Source organism: Mycothermus thermophilus, assembly GCF_041956435.1.
Source record: "Mycothermus thermophilus strain CBS 625.91 unplaced genomic scaffold VTJ04scaffold_4, whole genome shotgun sequence".
NCBI classification, from domain to species: Eukaryota; Fungi; Ascomycota; class Sordariomycetes; order Sordariales; family Chaetomiaceae; genus Mycothermus; species Mycothermus thermophilus.
In genome coordinates, this window is record NW_027191430.1 from 2,328,176 (window position 1) to 2,348,871 (window position 20,696).

Here is a 20,696-nt window from a genome sequence, read left to right on the forward strand (position 1 = left end):
TGTACAGAGGTACGTCCTGGAAGCGCGAATGCCTCCTACGTGTATTGAGCAGATGCTGGGGACTTGTGATGGATGTTGTATGCACTCCGTAAGCTCGGCTTCTAGAATGCATGGAAGACACCACACGTCCCTCCCAGTACCGAAAATAACACTACGTTCCGTGTCGGTAAGAACGCAGCGGGATGAGGTAAGACTGCAGCTGCAGACGGGAATCCGTATTACCTTACCTACCTCAAGGCAATGCTTTACTCCCACGACCCTTCATGAAGTGCCGAAGAGGCTCATGAGGACGGGTGCGAAACCGATGAACCTCCTCTTATGACGCACATCCCATCCTTGACTCTGTTCGTCTTGTCAACGTTACCGGGTGGTTACAGGGCATGATGGACGGCATATCGTGGATCCTGTCATCTGGGAAAGTGTGGTTTCCTGGTTCTGGTTATGCCGCCCGCCCGTCCATCCATCCGCTCGACGCTGTCAGTCCATTGCTGGATGGGGGCCCTTCATGACGGGAACATGCTTGGATCTCGGCGATGGGCGGATGAGGTCCGGTTTCAGAGTGGGCTGTTATGTTTTGACGCTGTGGAGAGATGTTGGGAGGATGGATGGGATTTTGTCCGTGATGGATGAAGGACAGTCCTAGGTAAGTATGGAGAGGGGCTGGAAAAGGAGATTTCCTGGCATGAAGCAACCAAGACGAACAACAAACTCTGTGTGTGTGTAATTGCACTTGGAATGAGGGAAGGGGAAGATGAAATGGGAGAATAAAAAGAAGATGAAAAAAGAAAAGGGAAAAAATGTGGCTCTCCCGCCGGGAATTGAACCCGGGTCTCGAGCGAGTCTAGGACCGAGATCCGGTGACAAGCTCACATACTAACCACTATACTACGGAAGATTTACGGATGTGTGGCATCCGTCGTAGTTGGTTGGTTGGAGCTGCGGGGCCGCGAGTACATAAACCCCTCATTCCTGGTGGGGCAATGACATGCCCGATCGGGAAAATGTAGTGTTGTCGACAGCTGGAGGGAGGTGTTCAAAACATGATCTTATCTCAAAGCTCACGTCCTATTTCGTGATGAGACCTAGGCTTGAGGACATGAGATGAGGGCAGGCCATAACCTCAAACCTCCAACGTCACTACCTCATCTCGTGCCATGACGTCTTGGCTCTCTGCCATGCCGGATAATTATCACTACTTTTAAATTCAACCTGAGGACACTTGTTTTGTTTTTGCCTTGCTTGGGCAAGGAATGAGAGGTCACTTGGCTGGACCAATTGGTAATGTTTTCATATCTCACCTCCTCTATTTCCTCAAACAACATGCTAACAACCTACTCGTAGACATTTTCGACCAATTTCCCCTGAGTGTCCCCTGAAAAGGAGAAACCAGAGGACTCACCATTCGTCTCTCTCACCTCTTACTCCCCGTCATCCACGCCAGTATCTTACTCCACAACAAAATGGACTTCTACACCCTCAACCTCACCGCCCTCCTCCTCCTCTGCCTCTTCCTCTTCCTCTCCCAACGCAGAGCCTCATCCCAACAACCAAGCTCGAGCCCAACAACCACCCCGCTCCTCAAACCCACCGGCAAACAAAAACCAAAACGACCACCACCACCCACCAAATCCAAATCCAAACCAAAATCCCTCACCCCCTTCCTCCTCGCCTACACCCTCGCCACCGCCTCCGACTGGCTCCAAGGCGCCCACATTGCCCCTCTCTACATCGACGAGCACCGCCTCCCCGCCAGCCTGATCCCGGCCATGTTCGCGACGGGCTTCGGCTCCGGCGCCCTCTCGGCCGCGTGGTGCGGCCGCTGGGCCGACCGGCACGGGCGCAAAAAGGCGTGCGTCGCGTTTTGCGCCGTGTACGCCGCCAGTTGTATCCTCACGGCCACGGGGGGTTGGGAGCTGTTTGGAGGCGGCGGCGGCGACGGGCAAGAGTGGGAGAGGTTGGGCTGGTTGTTCTTGGGCCGGGCGTTTGGAGGGATCGGGACGAGCTTGTTGTTCGTGGCGTGGGAGAGCTGGGTGGTGGGGTTTTTGAAGCGGGAAGGGGAAGGGGATGGGGAAGTGAGGAGGGTGCTGGGGTGGATGAGCGGGTTGAATAGCGTTTCGGCGGTGGGGTGTGGGGTGGTGAGTGAGTGGTAGGTGTTTCTTGTTGATTTTCCTTGTTTGTGGATGGTTGATGATGGATGTGTTGGGATGGTTGGTATAAGACGGACTGACTGATGTGCTTGCCCCCCTCAGGTTGGTATCCATGACAGGGACCAAGAAAGCCCCTTTCCTCGCCGCCGCCGCCATCCTCCTCCCCGCGGCTATCATCATCTCCATCTACTGGGTAACGTTCTTCCCTCTCCCTTCTCCACCACAATTCCTCCTCATTCCCAACCAAACCAACCTGGAAACCAAAAACCCAAACTAACCCCCCACCAGGAAGAAAACCACGGCACCCCCTCCCCCTCCACCACCAACCAACCCACCAAACCCGCTCCCCGTCTCAAGCCCATCCTCACGAACCCCAACATCCTCGCCCTCGCCCTCGCCTCCACCGCCTTCGAAGGATCCATGTACCTCTTCGTCTTCTTCTGGGCCGCCGCCCTCCGCTCTTCCTCTTCTCCTTCTACCACCTCCCTCCCCTACGGCGTCATCTTCGCCTGCTTCATGGCCTCCACCCTCGCCTCCTCGCTCTGCTTCAGCCGCCTCACCCGCCACCGCCTGTTCCCGCCCGCGCGGCTGCTGGGCGTCATACTGGCCGTGTCGGCGGGGTGTTTTGGCTTGCTCTCCTCCATCACCACCATCACCACCACCACCACCACGGTCCCATCTGGTGGATCACCACTATCTTGGATAATGGGGAGTGGTATCCACCCCGCCCACGCCGCCTTCTACCTTTTCTGCCTCTTCGAAGCTGCCGTCGGGCTGTACTGGCCGTGCGCAGGCGCGCTGAAAGGGATGCTGGTGGACGAGGCGGTGCGCGCGCACGTGTACGGCGCGTTGCGGGTGCCGGTGAACGTGTTTGTCGTGGCGAGCTTGGCGGGGATGATGAGGTTGCAGCAACAGGAGGAGGGAGGGAAAGGAGACGGAGAAGAAGTTGTGCATGGGAAAGTGTTTGGCGGGTGTGCGGCGCTGTTGGCGGCTACGGCTGGGGTGGTTTGGGCTGTTTTGGGGAGGGGAGGGGGAAGGAGGGGGTGAAGTGGGTGAGATAGACAGATAGATGGTTGTGTTTTTGTTGTTACTGTTGTTGTTGCTCTTGTTCTGAATGGAATAAACAAACGGGGATGGGGTGGTTGCGACAGATAAACGTTTGGATCAAATAGACAGGTCTTTGAACCCTTCTTCTATGCCCTTGATGGCACAATGTTTTGTCTCTCATGTAGGGCACTTGTCATGTTGTTCATGAGCCGGTACTCTGTCAGCAACCGGCCAGTGTCCTCGAGGAGAGCTCGCGGTCACAGAACCTCTCACCAGGTCTTCGCCGGTCAGATAAACTCTGATCTATCTCCCTCGCTCAACACAGCATCCTGCTTGATCGTAGATATTATCCGGCGCTCAAACGGCAATATATCAATAAGTATACCAAACCCCAAGTCTCCACTGGTGCAATCTTGACATTCCTCATCACCATAGCACCATGTACCCGTGTGGTGCTTCCGTCCTCTATCCCTCGATGTACTCCTACCTACTTCAGCGGCTTAACCATGTAGGGAGAGCAGGCATCAAACCCCGCGGGAGGCGAATGTACTTTATACCTAGTAGCTAGGAAGTTCAACATAAAAGCAAGGCCGGAGGGCAGTCATCTATTTACTCGTAGTATTGGAACCAGAACGGCGAGCAAAGCAACCTGCCTCCCTAATTACTTCCCCAAACCGTCTTCAAAGTCAGCACCGCTCCCAAGTTGGCCAGGCATCAGTAGCATCAGAATGTCACACGTCCAAGAAAAGGGATACCAATCTGGACAAACAGCTGGTTTTCATCAGACACTCCTATTTGAGGTCTCGATGATGTGAATGACTTTGCTGCCTCTGGACTCTTCAATCACTCATAACTCAGTCCTGGGCTGATTTCTAGCGCGGCCAGACAAACAAAGATGCCTACATACATCGGGGGCATCCTTCGTTAAAGCATCATTCCAAGCCGACGAAGTCTCCCCTACTTCATGCGTCTTTCAGTTCTATCTACTCCCCATCATCCAGGAAGCACTTCTAGAGGTAAAAAGACTGTAGCCAATTCTCTCGTAATCACTTCTTCTCATAGCACTCCAAAAAATGGACTAACGAAACCCGTCGGTGGTTGACAAAGTCCAGCTCACCTTCATGTTACACAAGCTACAATAGAGCGCAAAGCACACTCACTCACTCACTCACTCACTCACTCACTCACTTACTCACTCACGATGCTCACCCGTGTGAGCTCACTCCTACACACACTCCCCCTTCCTCCTCATTCCCCGTCCTGGACACATCTGCGTCGTTGCTAAACCGGCGGAAACAGCAGCTCCTGCTTAACCATCATCGTGACGGCAGTGATCGACAAACGGTTGGGTTCTAACCTGCCCGACTGGCGTTGCTGTCAGGCGTCAATCCCTTTGCTGCCGTGTCACCCATCCCAAAGCTGGCTGTGTCTTGGTGCGTGTTTCCAAATATTCCTGACTTCCTCCGGAAAAGAAGAGGAGGAGGTGGTGGTGCTGGTAGCTGACCTAACGAAATGGGGGGTTGAGGACAGCCAATGTCCGCGGAGTTTGTGTAACAACACGCTTTGGGGTTGGCTGTGAGGGGGAACGGCAAGCGAGTCCTTGGCTCATGGTGAGGGGTTAACGCCGGTTGTTTAGGCATTGGCTGTGATAAGGTTACTGGAGTGATGGTGATATGTTCATATCCTAAAAGAGTAGGGAGTCTCGAGTCATTGATCTCTGCAGCGATCTTGGTGGCCTGGATGCTGGAAATGCACCTCCGCGTCGCTGGGATGACGGATTTCGATTCGATGCCATCTACATCCTGTGTTGTATAAAAAAAATGTCAGAAGCAAACGTAACAGAAGCACAAAAACTGCCGCCATTCGCGCCACACCAGATCCCGATATCTCGCTTGGATCCCAGATCAGCACATCCTGACGCAGCACGTTGACCGAGACCAAGTTGGTCTTTCCACCGCGGAGACTGCCGACTGTAGCACCGGTCAACCACCAGCCCGTCCCAACGCAGCGACAAAACTGCAAAATGGCATCCATCGGCAGGCATCTCGCATAGGGTGGTCAGGCTGACGTGCCGCGATCTTTGTGCTCAAGGCTCCTGGAAAGATCGAACCGCCGTCACAAGTTGACATGTCTGGAGCGCGCCTCGGGCGGTGTGGGCTTCGCAGACCGGTATTCCCAAGCCCGGATACCCGAGGAAATGTTGGATGTCGGGTTCTTGTGGTGATAAAAGTGCAGAATTCCAGCATTGAGAACTGGCGAGACTGGCAAAATCCCCGACAACCAGCTTGGGGTGGTTAAACAGCATACAGTAGGGTCGAAGCCCAACCAGTTTGGCATCTGAATGCGTCCCGTTGCATGTCGTGAACTGGTGAACAAGATCGCGGGGTAAATCTCAAGGATCGAGGCGCGACAGCCGAAATTGCTTGAGATGCTGAAGCGCGTGAAGATGCTGTACCACGCTCACTAGGTGCTCCGGCCATTCCAGTGAGCTTCTCGTAGGGACTTACATGGACAAGGGATCTGGTGATACCAACCGGATGTTCAAGAGTAGCGGGTTGGACGATGAAGCGGCTCTTCTTGTGCCCGCGTCTTCAAGTATGGAGCTGCCTGGGAATGAATAGTAGATAGAGGTGCTCCAAACTGAACTATCGGAGGGTGTTGAGTGTGATAAGCCAAGATATGGCTAAAACTCACTCTAGCCACACGTGGCCCTGTGGCATTTATGACATGGACAGCAATTGAAGGCTAGCCATGGCTTCTCGGTTACAGAAGGCTGTCCAAAAGTCTGAGCCGAGCCGCGGCGCGTGCGCTCGAGGTGTGAAAGCCCCTGTCATCAGAACAGCCAATACTTGCCCCAGGGACCTCAGTCATGAGTCTCGTGAACTGCAGGGTTTGCTTTTGAAGCCTCGCTGAGTGCCACGTATGGATGATGCCCAAGTGATGAGGAAGAGGTCCTTGGTGATGATCAGCTGACGGTTTGTTGGGATTATTCGACGCGCAGCTTGGTACGTCGGGCATGCACACCCCATGAAGGCAGAATAGAAGCCTGTGATATAGACACCATCTACATCGACAAGACCGTTCCACGCACTGTGAAGGACGCCATGTATACCTCGGTGCTTGCTGACTGACGGTTGAAGATGTTAACCTGTTTGGGCAGTAATTGTGCCAGCAGGGAGGGGGTCTGCACGGAAAACCTACATGTGATGTCGAAGGAGAGTTTGTCAGCCTCGTCAGTCGCCTACAGCCCGGCGGGAGTGCGCAGGCACGTAGAGATACTTGCTCGCGGAGAAGGATGAATGTACTTCGGGGGGTAGGTGACCGAGGAGACCCTGCTGCTCCCTCAGTATGTCCGAAAGCCATGTTGAGCCTCGCTGCCGCCTCATGCTGGATTTTTCTTGCTGCCGACTTTGACGCCGTCGATGAGGAGATCAACGGTGGACGAGGTGGGGGATGCTCAGATCCCCGCTCAATGAAGATGCTGGGCCATGGCCGACTGCATCTCCGAGCATGTTTCTCCGCGATATCTGTGGCGGAGCTGGCCGTCAGGGGAGCGTGAGGGCGTCGGGCAGGGCGTCTCGAGAGACGTCTATGAGGTCACGCCCGTTTGGCGATGGAGCAAGCAATGCAACAGTAGCATGATGAGACTGGTGATCCTCATAGCCGCCATGCCTCAAGGAGTATGTTTGGGCCGGGTTGGCTCAACAACGGTGCCACAACATCACAGGCTCATGCCTCCTCAGGAGCAGCGAGCTTGTGGGGCATTCAGGTTGAGATTCGGTCACCAGACGGAGAGTAAGACATGCTTGACCCAACAAACTATGCTCAGAAGGGTGAATTAGCCATCGGCCCTATTGCTCAAACAGAGACCAGCGCCGGGGAGTCATGTTTCTGTCATGGCGTCTTGGAGGGGTACCAACATGTCCTCTGATCTGCTCTGGAGTCCCTCGGTGGGGGACAGGATGGCGGTGGCAGCCGAGCCCAGGTCAAAGGTGTGCCGTTGAGGCTCGGAGCACCTCACGAGATGAAGCAAGGTGCGGCATAAAGGCCGCAAAAACTGCGCTTGTGACGCACAAATGGGAGAAATGAGTCAAGTTAATATGAGTGAAGCATGGAGATGGCGGGAGTTTCGTGGGGGAGAGCCGGAAGAGGAGTCTTTCGGTTGGTCATGAAGATGAAGCCAAAGCAATGAGATGAGGATGAAAGTGCATTGGATGTTTGGGATGATGGAGGGCCGGGCTCGATCTCAACATTTTCAGCCTCAACTCTTTGATTTTCTGCTGGACCGCGCCTGACGCGTCAAGTTGAGCGGTTGAGTGGGGGTTCATGTCCTGCGACTTCCACGTTTGATACCTAAGGTGGGGATGCTCCTTCTTTCCAATATCCCGCTCGGCACTCGTCATCATCAGACGGGAGGAATGGGAAAGAAACGGTCTCGGGTGTAGTTGCCTTGCAGATTCTGTCTCACAAAAAGATGTCAGGAGTTTTCGTCATGGGAGTGGGAGGAGTGGAAGGAACCTCCGAGGGCTGTTTCCATGTTGCCATCGCCCTTGAGAAAACCCTTCAGAGAATTCGATATGGACTTTTCTGAATTTCCCGCCATTCCAAACCTTCAAGACTCCATATCACCATACCTTTCAATTCTTGTCGGGCCTTAGGTCTATGAGATTGTACACGTCTCCATGTTCCATAGCAGTGGGGCACACATGCCTTAAGTCATGTGTACGTACCTACATCAGGCGTCGAAGGTATCGAGAAACCAAAATTCCCATCCACCTCTCAACGAGCCGCGTGGCCCAAGCAATTCTCTCACAGACTAACGCAAGGCACCTCATCTTGGCCACAGCATGGCACAATGCCTCAGGTACCAACAGCAAGGTACCTCTGATCTCCTCACAGCCCCGCCCCCGCGGACCATGTCAACGTCCAACAATAGTAGCAAACATGACGCAACATTATGTCCCTGACGTAAGGACTAACCCCGATCCACCACAGCCCAACACTATGCTATAGACAAATCTTTACCGCCGCAGCCTTAGAAAACAGGGATCGATGACCACCTCATCCCACCACCTCCTACAGAGGCTAGCAGCAGTGTGTATGTACCTACCCAACCCTCGGAACACCCCGTCCATCAGCTCACACAAACACGACAGGGGTCAGTGACATCTATCAAAGTACCTATCTCCCTGCTCACCGACGCTCACCCACGTATGTATGTATGTATTATGTATGTATGTATGAGGACGGAGACGATCGACATGATGTGTCGTTCCTCAGCCTCGGAACCACCCGTCTGACTCTCTCTCTACTCCCTCCATTGGAACCGCGCCTAACCCGGCTGCGCGGTTCACCGCTCCCCTCTCTCCTCATCCCACCTGCAGCTGGACGAAACGAACCAGACACATGGACCCAATGATCCCAGTCAGTCCGGTTGCGGCGGCGCGGGAGGACCGCTGTGGCGGCGCCCGCGTCTGTCTGCTGGGCCAGGCTCGGGTTCTGGATCATGAAACGGCTTCCCTCTTCGGCCTGGGAAGTATGTACTGTACCTACGGTATGTGCCTCGCACACATACACCCACATGTACGACAGGTAAGGTGCTCCCTGTATACTCCAAGACAGGTACGTATGTACCATACATTGCTAGGTACAGTACATGTCCTTGAGCTCGCATGACCCAGGCTGTCAAACACCTGCATGAACAGGGAATGCCCTCCTCCCCAAGCACGTTCTCTGCGGCCGCCGCACCTGTTCGCCGGTTCCTGTGATGCTACCCAAAGTGATGCAGAGCAGAGACCAATAGATGCTTGTTTGTTCTCGGCTCGGGGTACGCAATACGTCACGGGATATCTCCTGTCCTGCCCACTCTCGACCACGACCACGATATCCCTCCCCGCTTGTTTCCCGTGAGGCAGCCGGATGATGAGTGGGGCTTTTGGTGTTTGTGTGACGTTTCGTTGTGTCCACCGGCAGCTGGGAGTCAGGTCAGTTGTTCTCGTCCTCGGGCGAGGCCGTCCTCACTCTCATCATTCTATGGCCATGCTCCTTTCATCAGGCAGATCACCAAATGATAGTGCTGTACTATCCACAGAGGGAAAACAAGAGAAGCTCACGAAACCAGGATGCGTCATTGGTATTAAAATCGAGTACTGATTCGGCTGGCTCAATAACAAGGATAACAAGCCATCAAAAACGTCGAGCCCCATGTGTTATTTTTTGCAAATCCCAAAACGCCCAACACAAGTCAGTAGAGAGAAACCTCTGTGTGTGTCTTCCCTTTTGCCCCTGTGATTCCACCACAAAACGCCCTTGACGAAACAAAAACCCAAGCGTTAGAGTGATTCCAATGTTTCCCAAAACCCGTAAGAAATCCCTTTGCCTTGGCCCTGCCCCTATGGTGAAACCCATCGCCCCGCGTCTTTGTTTTTGTATTTTTTTCTCTTTGGGTATTGTTTTCTCTTTCCCATGTTATTTTCTCTTACCCCGGCCAACCCCAGTCCGTCCGTCCACATCCATGGGATCGTTTGTGGTCATCAGAAGAGAGAAGCTGCTCGTAGCAGTGGAAGAGAGAGAGGAGATCAAAACAGACGTAGCAGGAAGAAAAAAATGAAAGAAAAAGAGAAAATTAAAGCGTCTTCTCCAAAAGAACCAACTCCCTGAACCCCTCCTTCCACTGCCTCGCCTGCTCGGCGTTGGGCCGCGGCAGCGGGCTGCGCGCGTATCCGCCGTACCCGAGCCACCCTTGCAGGCCGGCCTTGCTGCCCACCACGCCGCCCTGGATCGCCGTCCAGTCGCCGCGGGCGACCACCTCCTGCAGCTTCTGCGCCTCGGCGAGCCGGCCCTGCAGGCACAGCTCGACCGTCCGCACGCAGGCGCGCGGGGCAATGTTGGCGAGGCCGGCGAGAATGCCGTGCCCGCCGGCAACCATGGATTGCACGGTGAAGTCGGCGGAGCCGGCGAGGACGAGGAAGCCCGGGGCGGAAGGGGTGGTGGAGGTGGATTCAGCAGAGGAAGAGGAGGAGCTCTTGATGTTGCGGGTCGCGGCGGCGATGCGGTTCAGCTTGCCCGTGTTTCCGCACGTGAGCTTGACGCCGACAATGTTGGGGTGCTGGGCGAGCTTGATGATGACGTCGCTCGAGAGGTCCAGGCCGCCGGCGGCTCCCGGGAAGTTGTAGATGATGATGGGGATGGGCGAGGCGTCGGCCACCTCGGTGAAGAACTTGACCACCGTCTCGCTGCCCGGGGCGAACAGGCTGGCGTAGTAGCTCGGCGGGAGCACCAGCGCGTAGTCGCCGCCCGCCTCCCACGCCTCGCGGCACAGTTGGACCGTCTCGCGCGTGCTCTGCGCGCCGCACCCGACGATCACGGGCATGTGCGAGTAGCCGGCCTCGTCCAGCGCCCGGCGCGTCGTGGAAGTGACTATCCGGCGCTCCGAGTGGGAGAGGTGGACGGCCTCGCCGTTGGAGCCCTGGGTGGCGATGCCGGCGACGCCAGCGCGGGCCAGCCGCACAGCGTGCACTGCAATAATCTCAGTGTCGAGGTCCTCGGTGTCCTCCTCGAAGAAGCAGAGGGTTGGGACGTAGACGCCCGGCACGAGCGGCCTGCGGAGGAGGTCCTCCCGGTGCGCGGTGGTCATGTGGAAGTCGGAGCTGTCAGAGCTAGTGCTGAATGAGCTGCTCAGGGGCGAAGGAGGCTGGTCTGTGATGAGGTTGGACGGGACCACGGGGAGGCGGTGGAAGGAGGACATCCGGTTGAAGCCCGAGGTGTAGCTTCCCGTAGGGGAGGGTGCGTCATTGTGGGGAGCCATGGTAGTTGTTGATGATGTGTGACGTATAAGAAGAGGTGGATATAAAGAGGGGATGTGTGTCTTATAAAGTTGTTGTGGTGGTGGTATTGTGTTGTTAGGAGAAGGGCTAGGTAGTCGGGAGCCCAGAGATGGTTGACTGTGATGATCAATGGGGAGGAGGATGGGGATGTGTGAGAGAACGAGGGACGAGACGAGACAGAAGGGGGGAGGAGGACAGCATATTTGTATACATTGAAGGTGAAGCGAAGAGCGGAGCAGGCTGACAAGAGGTCATGAGCAATTGTCCAGGACAGGGTTTCCCGGCGGGCAGAGAGACGCGGCAGCCATCCAGGGACTGACAAGGATCATGGCATGGTTCGATGCCCAAGGTATCCGGGAATGTTTTCTTTTTCCTCCTTTTTCCCAACTTTTTTCTTTTCCCCTGGTAAGAAAGACACCCCTGTTCTCGACCCAGTGGCGTGGCCCAAGTGAACATTGGCGCAGCTGCGGACTCGGCCGCCCAAGAGAGCGCCCTGCGTCTCTCGGGGACCAGTGACTTTGGCTTTTGATGCTCAACATGTCGAGTCAAGTACAGTACATCCTAGGGCGGGAGGGAGGCGGCGGAGATGGAGCGGCTGTTGCTGCGTAAGGCAAGATCGCGGCGCCCACTCTTGTCCCCCCCTTCCCCCGTCGTGCGTGGCTCAGTAGCGGTGGGGATTGTGGAGGAGCCGGTGTTGGTTCCTTGGCACCGTCCGAGTACCTGAGCACAGTGCGCGCGGTTGGCTCTGGGAAATCCGGGGTGACCCCCTTGACTGGAGGTTCCAGAGCAAGCACGCGAACCAGGATGCTCCTAGGATCAGCGGATGCCGAGTGTGGGGGTTCACCAAGGCCGAACGTCAGGTCGTCAACGACACACGACAGAGAGCTGGAGGCCCGACTAAGCCAAGAAAGGAAGTCAATGTTCCCGCCTCTTCTTTGACAGATGTCGGTCTCCTTCAGGACAGCACACTTGTTGCTGTTGCTCCAGTGCCTCTCCAGTCAATCAGGCATTGCCAGCCTGTGTCTGTGGAAAGTTTCCTTCGGAGTGGGACAAGGCCACGGGCTTGTACCGCGGGACCCTCCGAGTCCTCCGCGGGGTCAACTGTCGGATGCTGGCAGCACAGTTTCGCCGCGAGAGCCGAGCTTGATTGGTACGGCACATGTGGTGCTGACGTCGAGAGCGTAACTTTACAGCAACTGCATGATCAGCTGCCCTCAATGCGTCGATACATGGGGTGCTGGGTCCGGTATGTGGCAGGCTCGTCGACCACCACGTATCCGTCGTCTCAGATGTCAGTTTCAGCAGCAGCAAGAAGCGGGCCCATGGGGAGACTGTTTGCCGTCTATACGTCCTCTCTGGATGCTGCAATTCCCAATATTTGCCCTGTTCAGTGCTATTTTCCCAAACAGGCTGCTCCTATGATGAGACGACTGGCTGGGCAATTGGTTCGTTGCCTCGCTGTTGTACAACCTGCAACGTCCACTTTGGAAGCAGCAACAATTGAGGTCCTCGCACGGCTGAACTCTGCACAATGACACGGAGAGGCCGAGCGCCTCAAACGTCAACAGCTGGGTGTGACGTCGTGGACGCCACCACGGACGTCTGTTGGTGTTGTCGGGCTTGAGGCGCAGCAACACTGATTGTGGGTGTGCAACCATCATGATGATGTTTTGCTGGACACCGACGGGAAGCATGGACAAGCCCGAGGCCTCGCGCAGTTTCCAACGCCGCGGGTCCCCGCTATTCCCAGAACTGAAGGCCAACGCTGTGCCTGAGAGCGCGATTGGTGCAAAAACAGAGCCCAGTGGTTCGGGCGCTGAGGTCAGGGGGATGACGATTTGGGGTTAACCACATCAGTCAGGTAGGGGTGGTGCAATTGCAGGGGAACAGGGGCAACAGCCGGTCTGGTGATTGCTGTGGTTCACCGGAGCTGGGGTCTGAGGTCATCAGGACATGATGAAAGCTGGAGAGGCAGGCTGGAATTGGCGGACATCCAACAAGGCGCCTTTGGGGTTGCGAGGCGTCAACTGACGGGTGGCTGGCATGTGAGCTGATGACTGCATGTTCACTTGGGGGACCTCCTCCCCAAGACGTGGTGGCCGGGAAAATCCCCGCCTAACGTTAGGCGCGACGCAATTCGCGACGTCGAAAAAGAGCCGAAGGAGGGAACTGTTCGAGAAGCGCGGTTCTCGACACGAGCCCAGAGCTGCGAGGTGCGGTGCCAGCGAGGCACGGAAAAAGGAGCCGCATGTCAGTGAGCACAATGCCGGGGCTGACAGTGGCTGCTCCGTAGTGGCTGGCCCGATCGGTTGTCCAACACCGACGTCAAACGATGCATCTGGGGAACGGCAGAAGGGTGGAGGGAATGGGCTGGAATGCTGCAAGTGGCTTGTTCGGGAACGAAGAGCGGGCCACAGGCTCTGGAGGATGCGGAGAGGAGGGTTGGTGAGGGGCCGGAGGGGCGGTGTTGAGGGGCACCTGACATGGCCGGAACACGGAGATGGTGCTGTTGACAGGAAGATGGATGAAAGCCGTCCCGTTCCGTCATGATTCAGGAAAATGTGTGAATTGTTGCATTTGGCGTCTAGACTGTCTGGTCCAATGTGTCCAATGTGTCTAGTCCTTCGTGGGAGTCCTTCTCTTGGGGCTGTCCGAGCCAGCCATTGGATGTCAGACGAAGAGGAGGGGGCTCGTACTCTGTGAATTGGGTTGCTTTCTGGATGACAGAAAAAATCAATTTGCAGGATTGCCGAACCTCGGCGCGTCTTCGATTCGTGTCCAAGGCTTGCTGCTGTCTTGCAGTCGACACAACAGTGGTGGATTGATGAATCTTGCTTGTCTCAAATTAAAGCGCTGGTCAGTGCGTCAAACATCCCGCGCCGTGGAAAATGCCTTGAAACGGGCGGGTTCCGACAGGGCGGGCCACAGCCGACAGGGCACAGAGGAACAGGAACCCGCGGGGGTTTCCGTGTACTTAGCATCCTAGAAAACGTCGCCTCTCCAAGACAAGAATAACTGACTAGTAGTAGATGATGGAGCTTCGTTCTGGACGGCTCGTCACCGTTATGCTCCATCGTCATGGTGTTGCTTTGCGATGGAAAGTGGGAAATGTTGAATGTGCACTAAATTTAGGCCAACACAAGATGGACCCAGACGCTGTGCTCCCGCAAAAAAGTTGCGGACACGGCAAGGCGGTGGGACGCCTCAGTGGGACAGCTGGGGCCATTCCTCGCACTGTTCCGTTTACTGTGCCCGTCGCAGATCATTGGACCCAGTTCCGCGGGGAAGGTGATCGAGGATCGCGTGACTTCCCTGCATCTCTGGGACAGCTGCCAGGGTTCAGCAACAGCCGAAGCAACGACATGCGACATTCCCTTTCAACACAAAAAAAAATCAAAATAATTTGAGAATAAACGTGTAGAATTTCCAAACCAATTCGAAAAATAGCATCAATTGAGCACATTCTCAGGAAAAGGTTGAATTGTCTCATCTCCCCCCGACTTGCGGTGCCAGCATCCTCTTTGATCGCGGTTGCACTTGCCCCATCTCAGCACCATCGGGTCCACAAAATTTCGTCACCTGATGCTCAGGCAAGTGGGTCGCGGGTTGGGTACCCCCACGCTATTTTTTTTGCTCCAGACAAACCTGCTGAACCTCAGTCGACCCAGTTCCACACTTTCCACCCAAAACAAGCAGGCTAACAACAGAATTGTTTGGAGTTTCCACGCAGCCGCGGCTCAACAACACAAGCGAACGAGGTCAACAAGGTCGTTGTTCCATTCCATGATGGACCGGTCAGCCGGTTTGGTCAGTCAGCGCGTCGGCCCTCTCCGCGTCTGTGTCTCCGCCTTGTTCAGCCTCACCGACACCGCCCCTTCACCGTCAAATCCTGAGTTTTACAACAGCACGCTTTGCAGCATACAGTTTTGGGATTCTACTCCAAAGATTTTACCATATCCAGCTGCGCCGCAACCTCATCCTGCCATCTTTGGGAATTGGATCTGACATATAGATGCAGACACTGTCCGGCAGACGCAGGCTCGTTCCTGATCCTGCAGGCAATGCCGATGCTTTCCACACCCCCTTTACCCCTTTGTCAGCTCTGGACGGCCATTGACACCGGATCGGAGGCCGCATCTACGTGCCCATCACCTGCTTTCTCCCACCTCAGCGGCTGCTCCGTCGCGAGGGGGGTCACGGGAGCCATAGCCGAGGGCCAATAAGAAACCTCAATTGGAGAGAGCGTTCCTGTTTGTTCCTGGTTCCAAGCCCACGGGTCCGACCCCCGCGACGACGTTCCGTGCCAGGGTCTGAATCATACTGTACGCGAGCTCCGGACCGTACCTCTGCGCGTCACGGTGTCACAGGGTTTCGCGGCGAGGCGACCACAGGCAAATTGGGAGACGGCACCGGGAGCCATTGGCTGAGCCCGACCTTGAACCCCCAAACCAGGCCGTATAAACGCCCTTACCACCACGCCTTTGAGTTGCCATTGGTCAGGTCCCGGGGAAACGAACACTCCTCTGACGAAACGGTGGTCAGGCTCTGATCGTCATGTCCGACCTCTTGAAGGAGGACGGCAAGGTCGACAAACGTTTCGGTCCTTCCAAGACGGTAGGCCAAACCCACGTGGCCTGGTCGCCCATGGCGTCTTGGAAAGCTTCTAGAGACGATCTGGATGCTTGGCCAGATGCGAGATCCCACGAGACTTCTGCAGCTCGGCCCGCGTTCCTGATCCGATCTCCCGGCATCACGGTCGACCCTGATGTGGCCCAGAGCCGACGGTCTCCTCGGGAACGACACCCGGCAAACAGCACAGAGCTTTCTAGTTGAATCTCTTACTCACACTGACGCGATCTGACTTCCTTCTCCCAATCAGGAAACCAGGGTACAGCAACCGGATCCGTTTGCGGAGTGTACCCCCTCTCTCTTGTTCTCGCCGTCTCTCTCTCTCCCTCTTGACATCTTGTGGAACTATGAGGTTGGGATTTGCCTCTATGGCCCTCCTCCCTGAGACCGTGTTGACCTAGTCATGGCTAAAAGAGCACGAAGTAATCATTGTTTTGCATTGGATACACCGAGGCTTCACTTGCATGCAATCCCGATGGTTCTGGTTGTTCCAATACATGCGCTTTTGTTTCAACTTTTTGGATTCTACACGCATCTTCATAGTAGCTCGTACCACACTCACGTCTGCCCTGCATACTGTCCTTCCCGTCAATTAATCCCATCCAAGCCGGCAGTTGAACAAACAAGTCAAGGACACGACACTTGCTGTAAGTCACGCGACTCCGGTCGTGACCTGGCATGGTCTAGACCCGGTATGTTGTACCCGGGGTTATGTAAGGGTTTGCTAACGCGTGCATGGTGAGAGGTTGCCGCGGAGGATTTCTCCGCCCCCGCACTCTCCAACACACTGGCTCCTGCAACTGCAACGGCGGGACGCGATCTGACAAGCCCAGCCCCGTCAAACAGTGCGCCAACCACCAGAAAACTGTCCACTGTCAGACCCAGTGGTACCTACTACTACATCCAGGGGCAAACCTTGTGGTATCCGCCGGACACCCACGCTGACCCCCAAACTTTCAATCACGAGAAGCCGATTTCGTGGGGGTGCTCGGATACTCGAGGTTCAAGAGACCACCTGCCTCTTTTTCCTCCAAAGATAACTGGCGTTTTGGGGGCATTACCGACGTCTCGCCATCGTCGGCGAATTCAGGAGATCCAGAAAATCTGAACAAAGAGTACCTCCTGTTCCATTCGCCGGCATCGGGAATACAGTTCATGCCGAACCGGTGCAAACAAACCCATGAGCTGCAGCCAGACCTGCAGAACGAAGCATGCAGCATGTCACGAGACACTGCCGCTGCAGGCAAGGAGGCTTCCACGTTGACAGGAACGACACCCGAAACGCAGCAAGCAGTCCGAACATCCTGAGATTTTCCTTGTGGCTGCTGTCTGGGTGTCGGGGGCGTCAGACCTGCGAATGAGCCACAGACACACACTCGCACCAACCACACACAACCAGTTCCGCTTGTTGCTTCCCGACGCGGAAGCTAGAACGCAAAGAGCCAGAGGCGCATGACGGACACGAGCGGGGGAGGGGCTTGAGGGGCTCACCAGTCCCGCAATGGTGTGGCTGATTGGATGCGAGGCGCTCGCCGGAAGTGAACGCGCGCTAACAAGGGGCAGGCACTAACACGCCGCTCAGCGCAAGAATTTCCTCCAACCGGCAAGGGAGGGATTGGGTGGTTTCGACGCAGGTCAAGAAAAAATTGAAGGAAAAAAAAAGGGGGCAAAGAATAAAACGCAACAATATGATGAGAACTGGCTGGCGGCAGGCAAGAATTGACTGACAGGAAACATGCGCAGTGGGATCTGCCGGACAACGGTCGGCTGGTGGACTAACCACCACTGACCACCATCACTAAGTTCATGTTACACTAATTACCTACGTTCTTCGATTCATGACGGCTGCCCGACTCCGGACGGGGTCCGGCTTGACATGATTTGTGTTGACTGTTGGTCTGATGGCAAGGGCGGAAGTCTCCGGCAACGGCCTGTCCTCGGGGTTGTGGGGCAGGCGTTGAAAGAAACCCGAGTTGAGGCCGATGGAAGAAGAATTGATCACATTTACGCTGAGGAGCTGCTGACGGTGGTTCGATGGCTGCATCATCACTTTTCTTTGTCTTCCATCAATTTCTTTTCTGCTTCTTTTCTTCCGAACCCGGACACCACACACCCGTCCGCCCGCCGCGCCCTTGCCCCTGCCCGTCGTGGACGTTTCCTCCGAGAACCGTGCGCGCGCCGTGCCGGCAGCCACCGAATTCCGGCAAGGGGCATCCGGCAGTCCCGGCGGCGGCGGGCGCGGCATTTGAAGCCGCGTGGCTTGCTTGGTTTTCTTGTTGGAAAGGTGGCGTGTGTGGGGGTTTCTGGTCCGGTACACTTCCGGTCCTGGTGTTGAGGCGTCGGTGGCTGAGTTAGTTTTTTGACATGTTGACATGTTGACATCTCCTTTTTTTTTGACATGATGCACTTCAATTGATGCAAAGCGCCCACATTCATTGACAGGCACTGGGGCTACTATTCCTACGGGGTGTATGTCATGTACACTAGTGTACGAACCATCTCCTGCATCATTCCAAATAGCTACTCCGTATGTACAAGGCACCACACCGCTCTGAAGGCGAACAGGAGAAGAGTCAAAAACAACGCAAAAAAAGTCCGCTCCCTAATATTAGTTAGTGTATGTAGACCGCTCAACACCATGGGCGGTTTCGATGGCCGTTTTTGGTTCAGTCGGGTCGGAGATGTTGCGCGACCCAGGGGGTTGATACTAATATACGTCAGGTAGTATGGGTTGGGGTTTCAAACAAACCAACCCCCAAGAAGTCAACAAGAAGGACAACGTTGCAAAGAAGTCCGACTCCGACTCATCAAGCCTCGGAATAACCCCCACGAAACAGCCACACCACACCATCCGTTCAGGGACAAAGCGACGTCATACCCACGCGCGCGGCTGCCTTGGTTGGCCGCGATGCAACTTTTTTTTTCTCTGCTTCATCAGGGGTTGTTAATTGGAGATGCATTTACGAGGGCCGGCACCGGAGATGATGGTCTTTTGAGGAGAGAGGGAGGGAGTTTGGAATTCGATAGCGAGTGGGTAGAGACGGATGTCTTTTTGTTTGTGAGTGAGCTGGTAAATACGATGACTGAAGTTTGTTGCTCCGTACGTAGTAGACTGACTGACTGACCAACTCACGTGCTTGTTGTCTGACTAACTACCTACTGCCGGTAGGTTAGGCAAGGTAGTTGTGGTGCATAATGGATTGTAAATAAAATCTCGTTGTCGTCATGACAGCAGAAACTGGGAAACGTAAAAACCGGTTTTGTTTTTGTCAAAGCCAGGGGGCCCGATCCTCCTCAACAAACACACATACCAAGTCCAAGGCACGTAACATGATCATCCCTCCTCGATTCAACACCACAAGTCACAAGGGCATCCCCAGATTTTTCTTTTCTCCCCACCACCACCACCACCACCTCCTCCTCCTCCCGAACCTTGCTACTGGGTCGGCTGTACTTACCCTGTCTTTCTGGCACCCTCTCCTCCAGTACTTTCACTTCACCACCACGGCCACACCGGAGACCCGGAGACCGGAGAGCCATAGGTAGAGGTAAAGGCAGAGGCAAAAACACACCCCGACCCCGGCCCGACCCATTGGCGCCCCCCCTTCCCCCGCACACGGCGCGGCGGACGGGTCGCTCACCTCCTGAGTAGTAGTGTACCTGCTTGCCTGCAACCAGGCACGCGGTCAGTGGGTCGGGAAAACGAGACCGAGAACGGTCATGTTCCACGGTGTAGTTTGAGTTTGGTTGGAGGTTGAATTGTTCAATTTGCCGCCATTGCCGCGCTGATGAAGATGGTTTGGGACGCACAAGAAAGTGAAAAGCGAAAATTCTTCGACGTCATGCTTGCTTGACAGGGGGCTAGGTAAGCAGGGAGCCAGGGGAGCAGGGGGGTATTAGTGGGTTGACAGCGGACCAAGTGACAGGTGACAGACAGGGTTGGTTTCCAAGGTCGTGGGACATCGTCTCTTTTTTGGCACTTTGAAGTGTGGTTTGTCAATTCATGCGTGCATTTTGATGTCAGGGGTTTCAGTGGAACGGTGCGGCTGGGTGAGGTGAGGGAACCTGCTTTACCTGCCTACTTACTTACCTACCTAGGTTGCTAGGTCAGGTATATGTGGATGTATGCGTGTATGTAAATCCATGCATGCGGGAGTGTGTGTGTGTGTGTGTGGGAGATCGGTGACGTGGAAGTTTGAGGAGGTACTTACCTAGGTGACGTCGTTTGCACGGTGTACATACCTACCTACATGTCAGTACCTGACATGCATGGTTTGTTGGGCCGCCTACCTATATGTGAGGGCGCCATAAGAAGAGAATAGAAGAAGAGCCAGGGGTTCGGGGTGTTGATGGCGTCGAGTAAGTACCGACCTATACTACTCCGGTAGAGAGTGAGGGTATCTAGGTGTGTATGTATGGACCTGGATATCCCGTCCCTTTGTCCGTTAAACTCCGGGCGGTATTATTTCCTTTACGTGCTATCTAGGTCTCATACCATACTATGCCATGCCATGCCATGTCATGTCCTATACATAATACCTGGCCCATCTCTCACTTGGGTCTTGTTCCTCCACAACGTACTATACACCTACATACAGTCCTCTACCTCCACAACCTAACATTGGCACACGACACAACTCCCGCTTCAACCCCGGACGGGGCTAGAACACACACCTAGCCCAGACCACCTAGGCCCGGCCAGCTAGGTATATTTGGGCAGCCATACCGAAGCGCCGGGCCCCTGGGCCGTAGCCGGACCCAGCCGGCCCCAGGAAGCGCATACATTGCATAAGCGTGAAGTAAACCAACCGTCACATCCACCGCTCGCCCTAGCCCGGCAGATGGGGACCGATGACATAAGAAGTACATACATCCGTTACATACATACCACATTCATACTACCACACGTGGTCAGCACGTAGCACTCGAGTCCCTACCTAGCTACCTAACTACCTTAGGTTCCTAGGTGTGCGGGGAAGCGGGGAAAGGGAAAGGGAAAGGGAACAGGACAAGCGAGAGACCGTTCGTGAAGAGGAACGGCCCGGTG

At 55.2% G+C, this 20,696-nt stretch overlaps 8 protein-coding genes and 1 non-coding gene across 9 annotated transcripts; 6 read left to right on the forward strand and 3 right to left on the reverse strand.

Annotated features, from left to right (window-relative positions):
* Nucleotides 1-803: 803 nt before the first annotated feature.
* On the reverse strand, nt 804-895 carry VTJ04DRAFT_t84. Its single transcript has one exon. It is a non-coding gene; the product is annotated as a tRNA-Asp (tRNA).
* A 565-nt stretch (nt 896-1,460) lies between these two features.
* Nucleotides 1,461-3,194, forward strand: VTJ04DRAFT_6589 (uncharacterized protein; the record flags this gene model as incomplete). Its single annotated transcript, XM_069364824.1, has 3 exons — nt 1,461-2,146; nt 2,250-2,340; nt 2,436-3,194. 3 exons carry the CDS (start codon nt 1,461-1,463, stop codon nt 3,192-3,194), a joined length of 1,536 nt encoding a protein of 511 aa, XP_069218613.1.
* A 3,361-nt stretch (nt 3,195-6,555) lies between these two features.
* Nucleotides 6,556-6,993, forward strand: VTJ04DRAFT_6590 (uncharacterized protein; the record flags this gene model as incomplete). The annotated part of the gene is made up of 3 exons (XM_069364826.1): nt 6,556-6,640; nt 6,744-6,874; nt 6,964-6,993. 3 exons carry the CDS (start codon nt 6,556-6,558, stop codon nt 6,991-6,993), a joined length of 246 nt encoding a protein of 81 aa, XP_069218614.1.
* Nucleotides 6,994-8,600: 1,607 nt separating this feature from the next.
* Nucleotides 8,601-8,997, forward strand: VTJ04DRAFT_6591 (uncharacterized protein; the record flags this gene model as incomplete). The annotated part of the gene is made up of 3 exons (XM_069364827.1): nt 8,601-8,730; nt 8,787-8,816; nt 8,900-8,997. The coding sequence occupies 3 exons, from the start codon at nt 8,601-8,603 to the stop codon at nt 8,995-8,997; spliced, it is 258 nt and encodes an 85-aa protein (XP_069218615.1).
* Nucleotides 8,998-9,540: 543 nt separating this feature from the next.
* On the forward strand, nt 9,541-9,804 carry VTJ04DRAFT_6592 (uncharacterized protein; the record flags this gene model as incomplete). Its single annotated transcript, XM_069364828.1, has 1 exon — nt 9,541-9,804. One exon carries the CDS (start codon nt 9,541-9,543, stop codon nt 9,802-9,804), a length of 264 nt encoding a protein of 87 aa, XP_069218616.1.
* Nucleotides 9,805-9,819: 15 nt separating this feature from the next.
* Nucleotides 9,820-11,001, reverse strand: VTJ04DRAFT_6593 (uncharacterized protein; the record flags this gene model as incomplete). The annotated part of the gene is made up of 1 exon (XM_069364829.1): nt 9,820-11,001. One exon carries the CDS (start codon nt 10,999-11,001, stop codon nt 9,820-9,822), a length of 1,182 nt encoding a protein of 393 aa, XP_069218617.1.
* Nucleotides 11,002-12,679: 1,678 nt separating this feature from the next.
* VTJ04DRAFT_6594 (uncharacterized protein) lies at nt 12,680-13,051 on the forward strand (the record flags this gene model as incomplete). The annotated part of the gene is made up of 2 exons (XM_069364830.1): nt 12,680-12,841; nt 12,971-13,051. 2 exons carry the CDS (start codon nt 12,680-12,682, stop codon nt 13,049-13,051), a joined length of 243 nt encoding a protein of 80 aa, XP_069218618.1.
* A 2,523-nt stretch (nt 13,052-15,574) lies between these two features.
* On the forward strand, nt 15,575-15,853 carry VTJ04DRAFT_6595 (uncharacterized protein; the record flags this gene model as incomplete). The annotated part of the gene is made up of 1 exon (XM_069364831.1): nt 15,575-15,853. The coding sequence occupies one exon, from the start codon at nt 15,575-15,577 to the stop codon at nt 15,851-15,853; it is 279 nt and encodes a 92-aa protein (XP_069218619.1).
* Nucleotides 15,854-17,471: 1,618 nt separating this feature from the next.
* VTJ04DRAFT_6596 (uncharacterized protein) lies at nt 17,472-17,894 on the reverse strand (the record flags this gene model as incomplete). Its single annotated transcript, XM_069364832.1, has 2 exons — nt 17,472-17,687; nt 17,763-17,894. 2 exons carry the CDS (start codon nt 17,892-17,894, stop codon nt 17,472-17,474), a joined length of 348 nt encoding a protein of 115 aa, XP_069218620.1.
* Between the last annotated feature and the right edge of the window lie 2,802 nt (nt 17,895-20,696).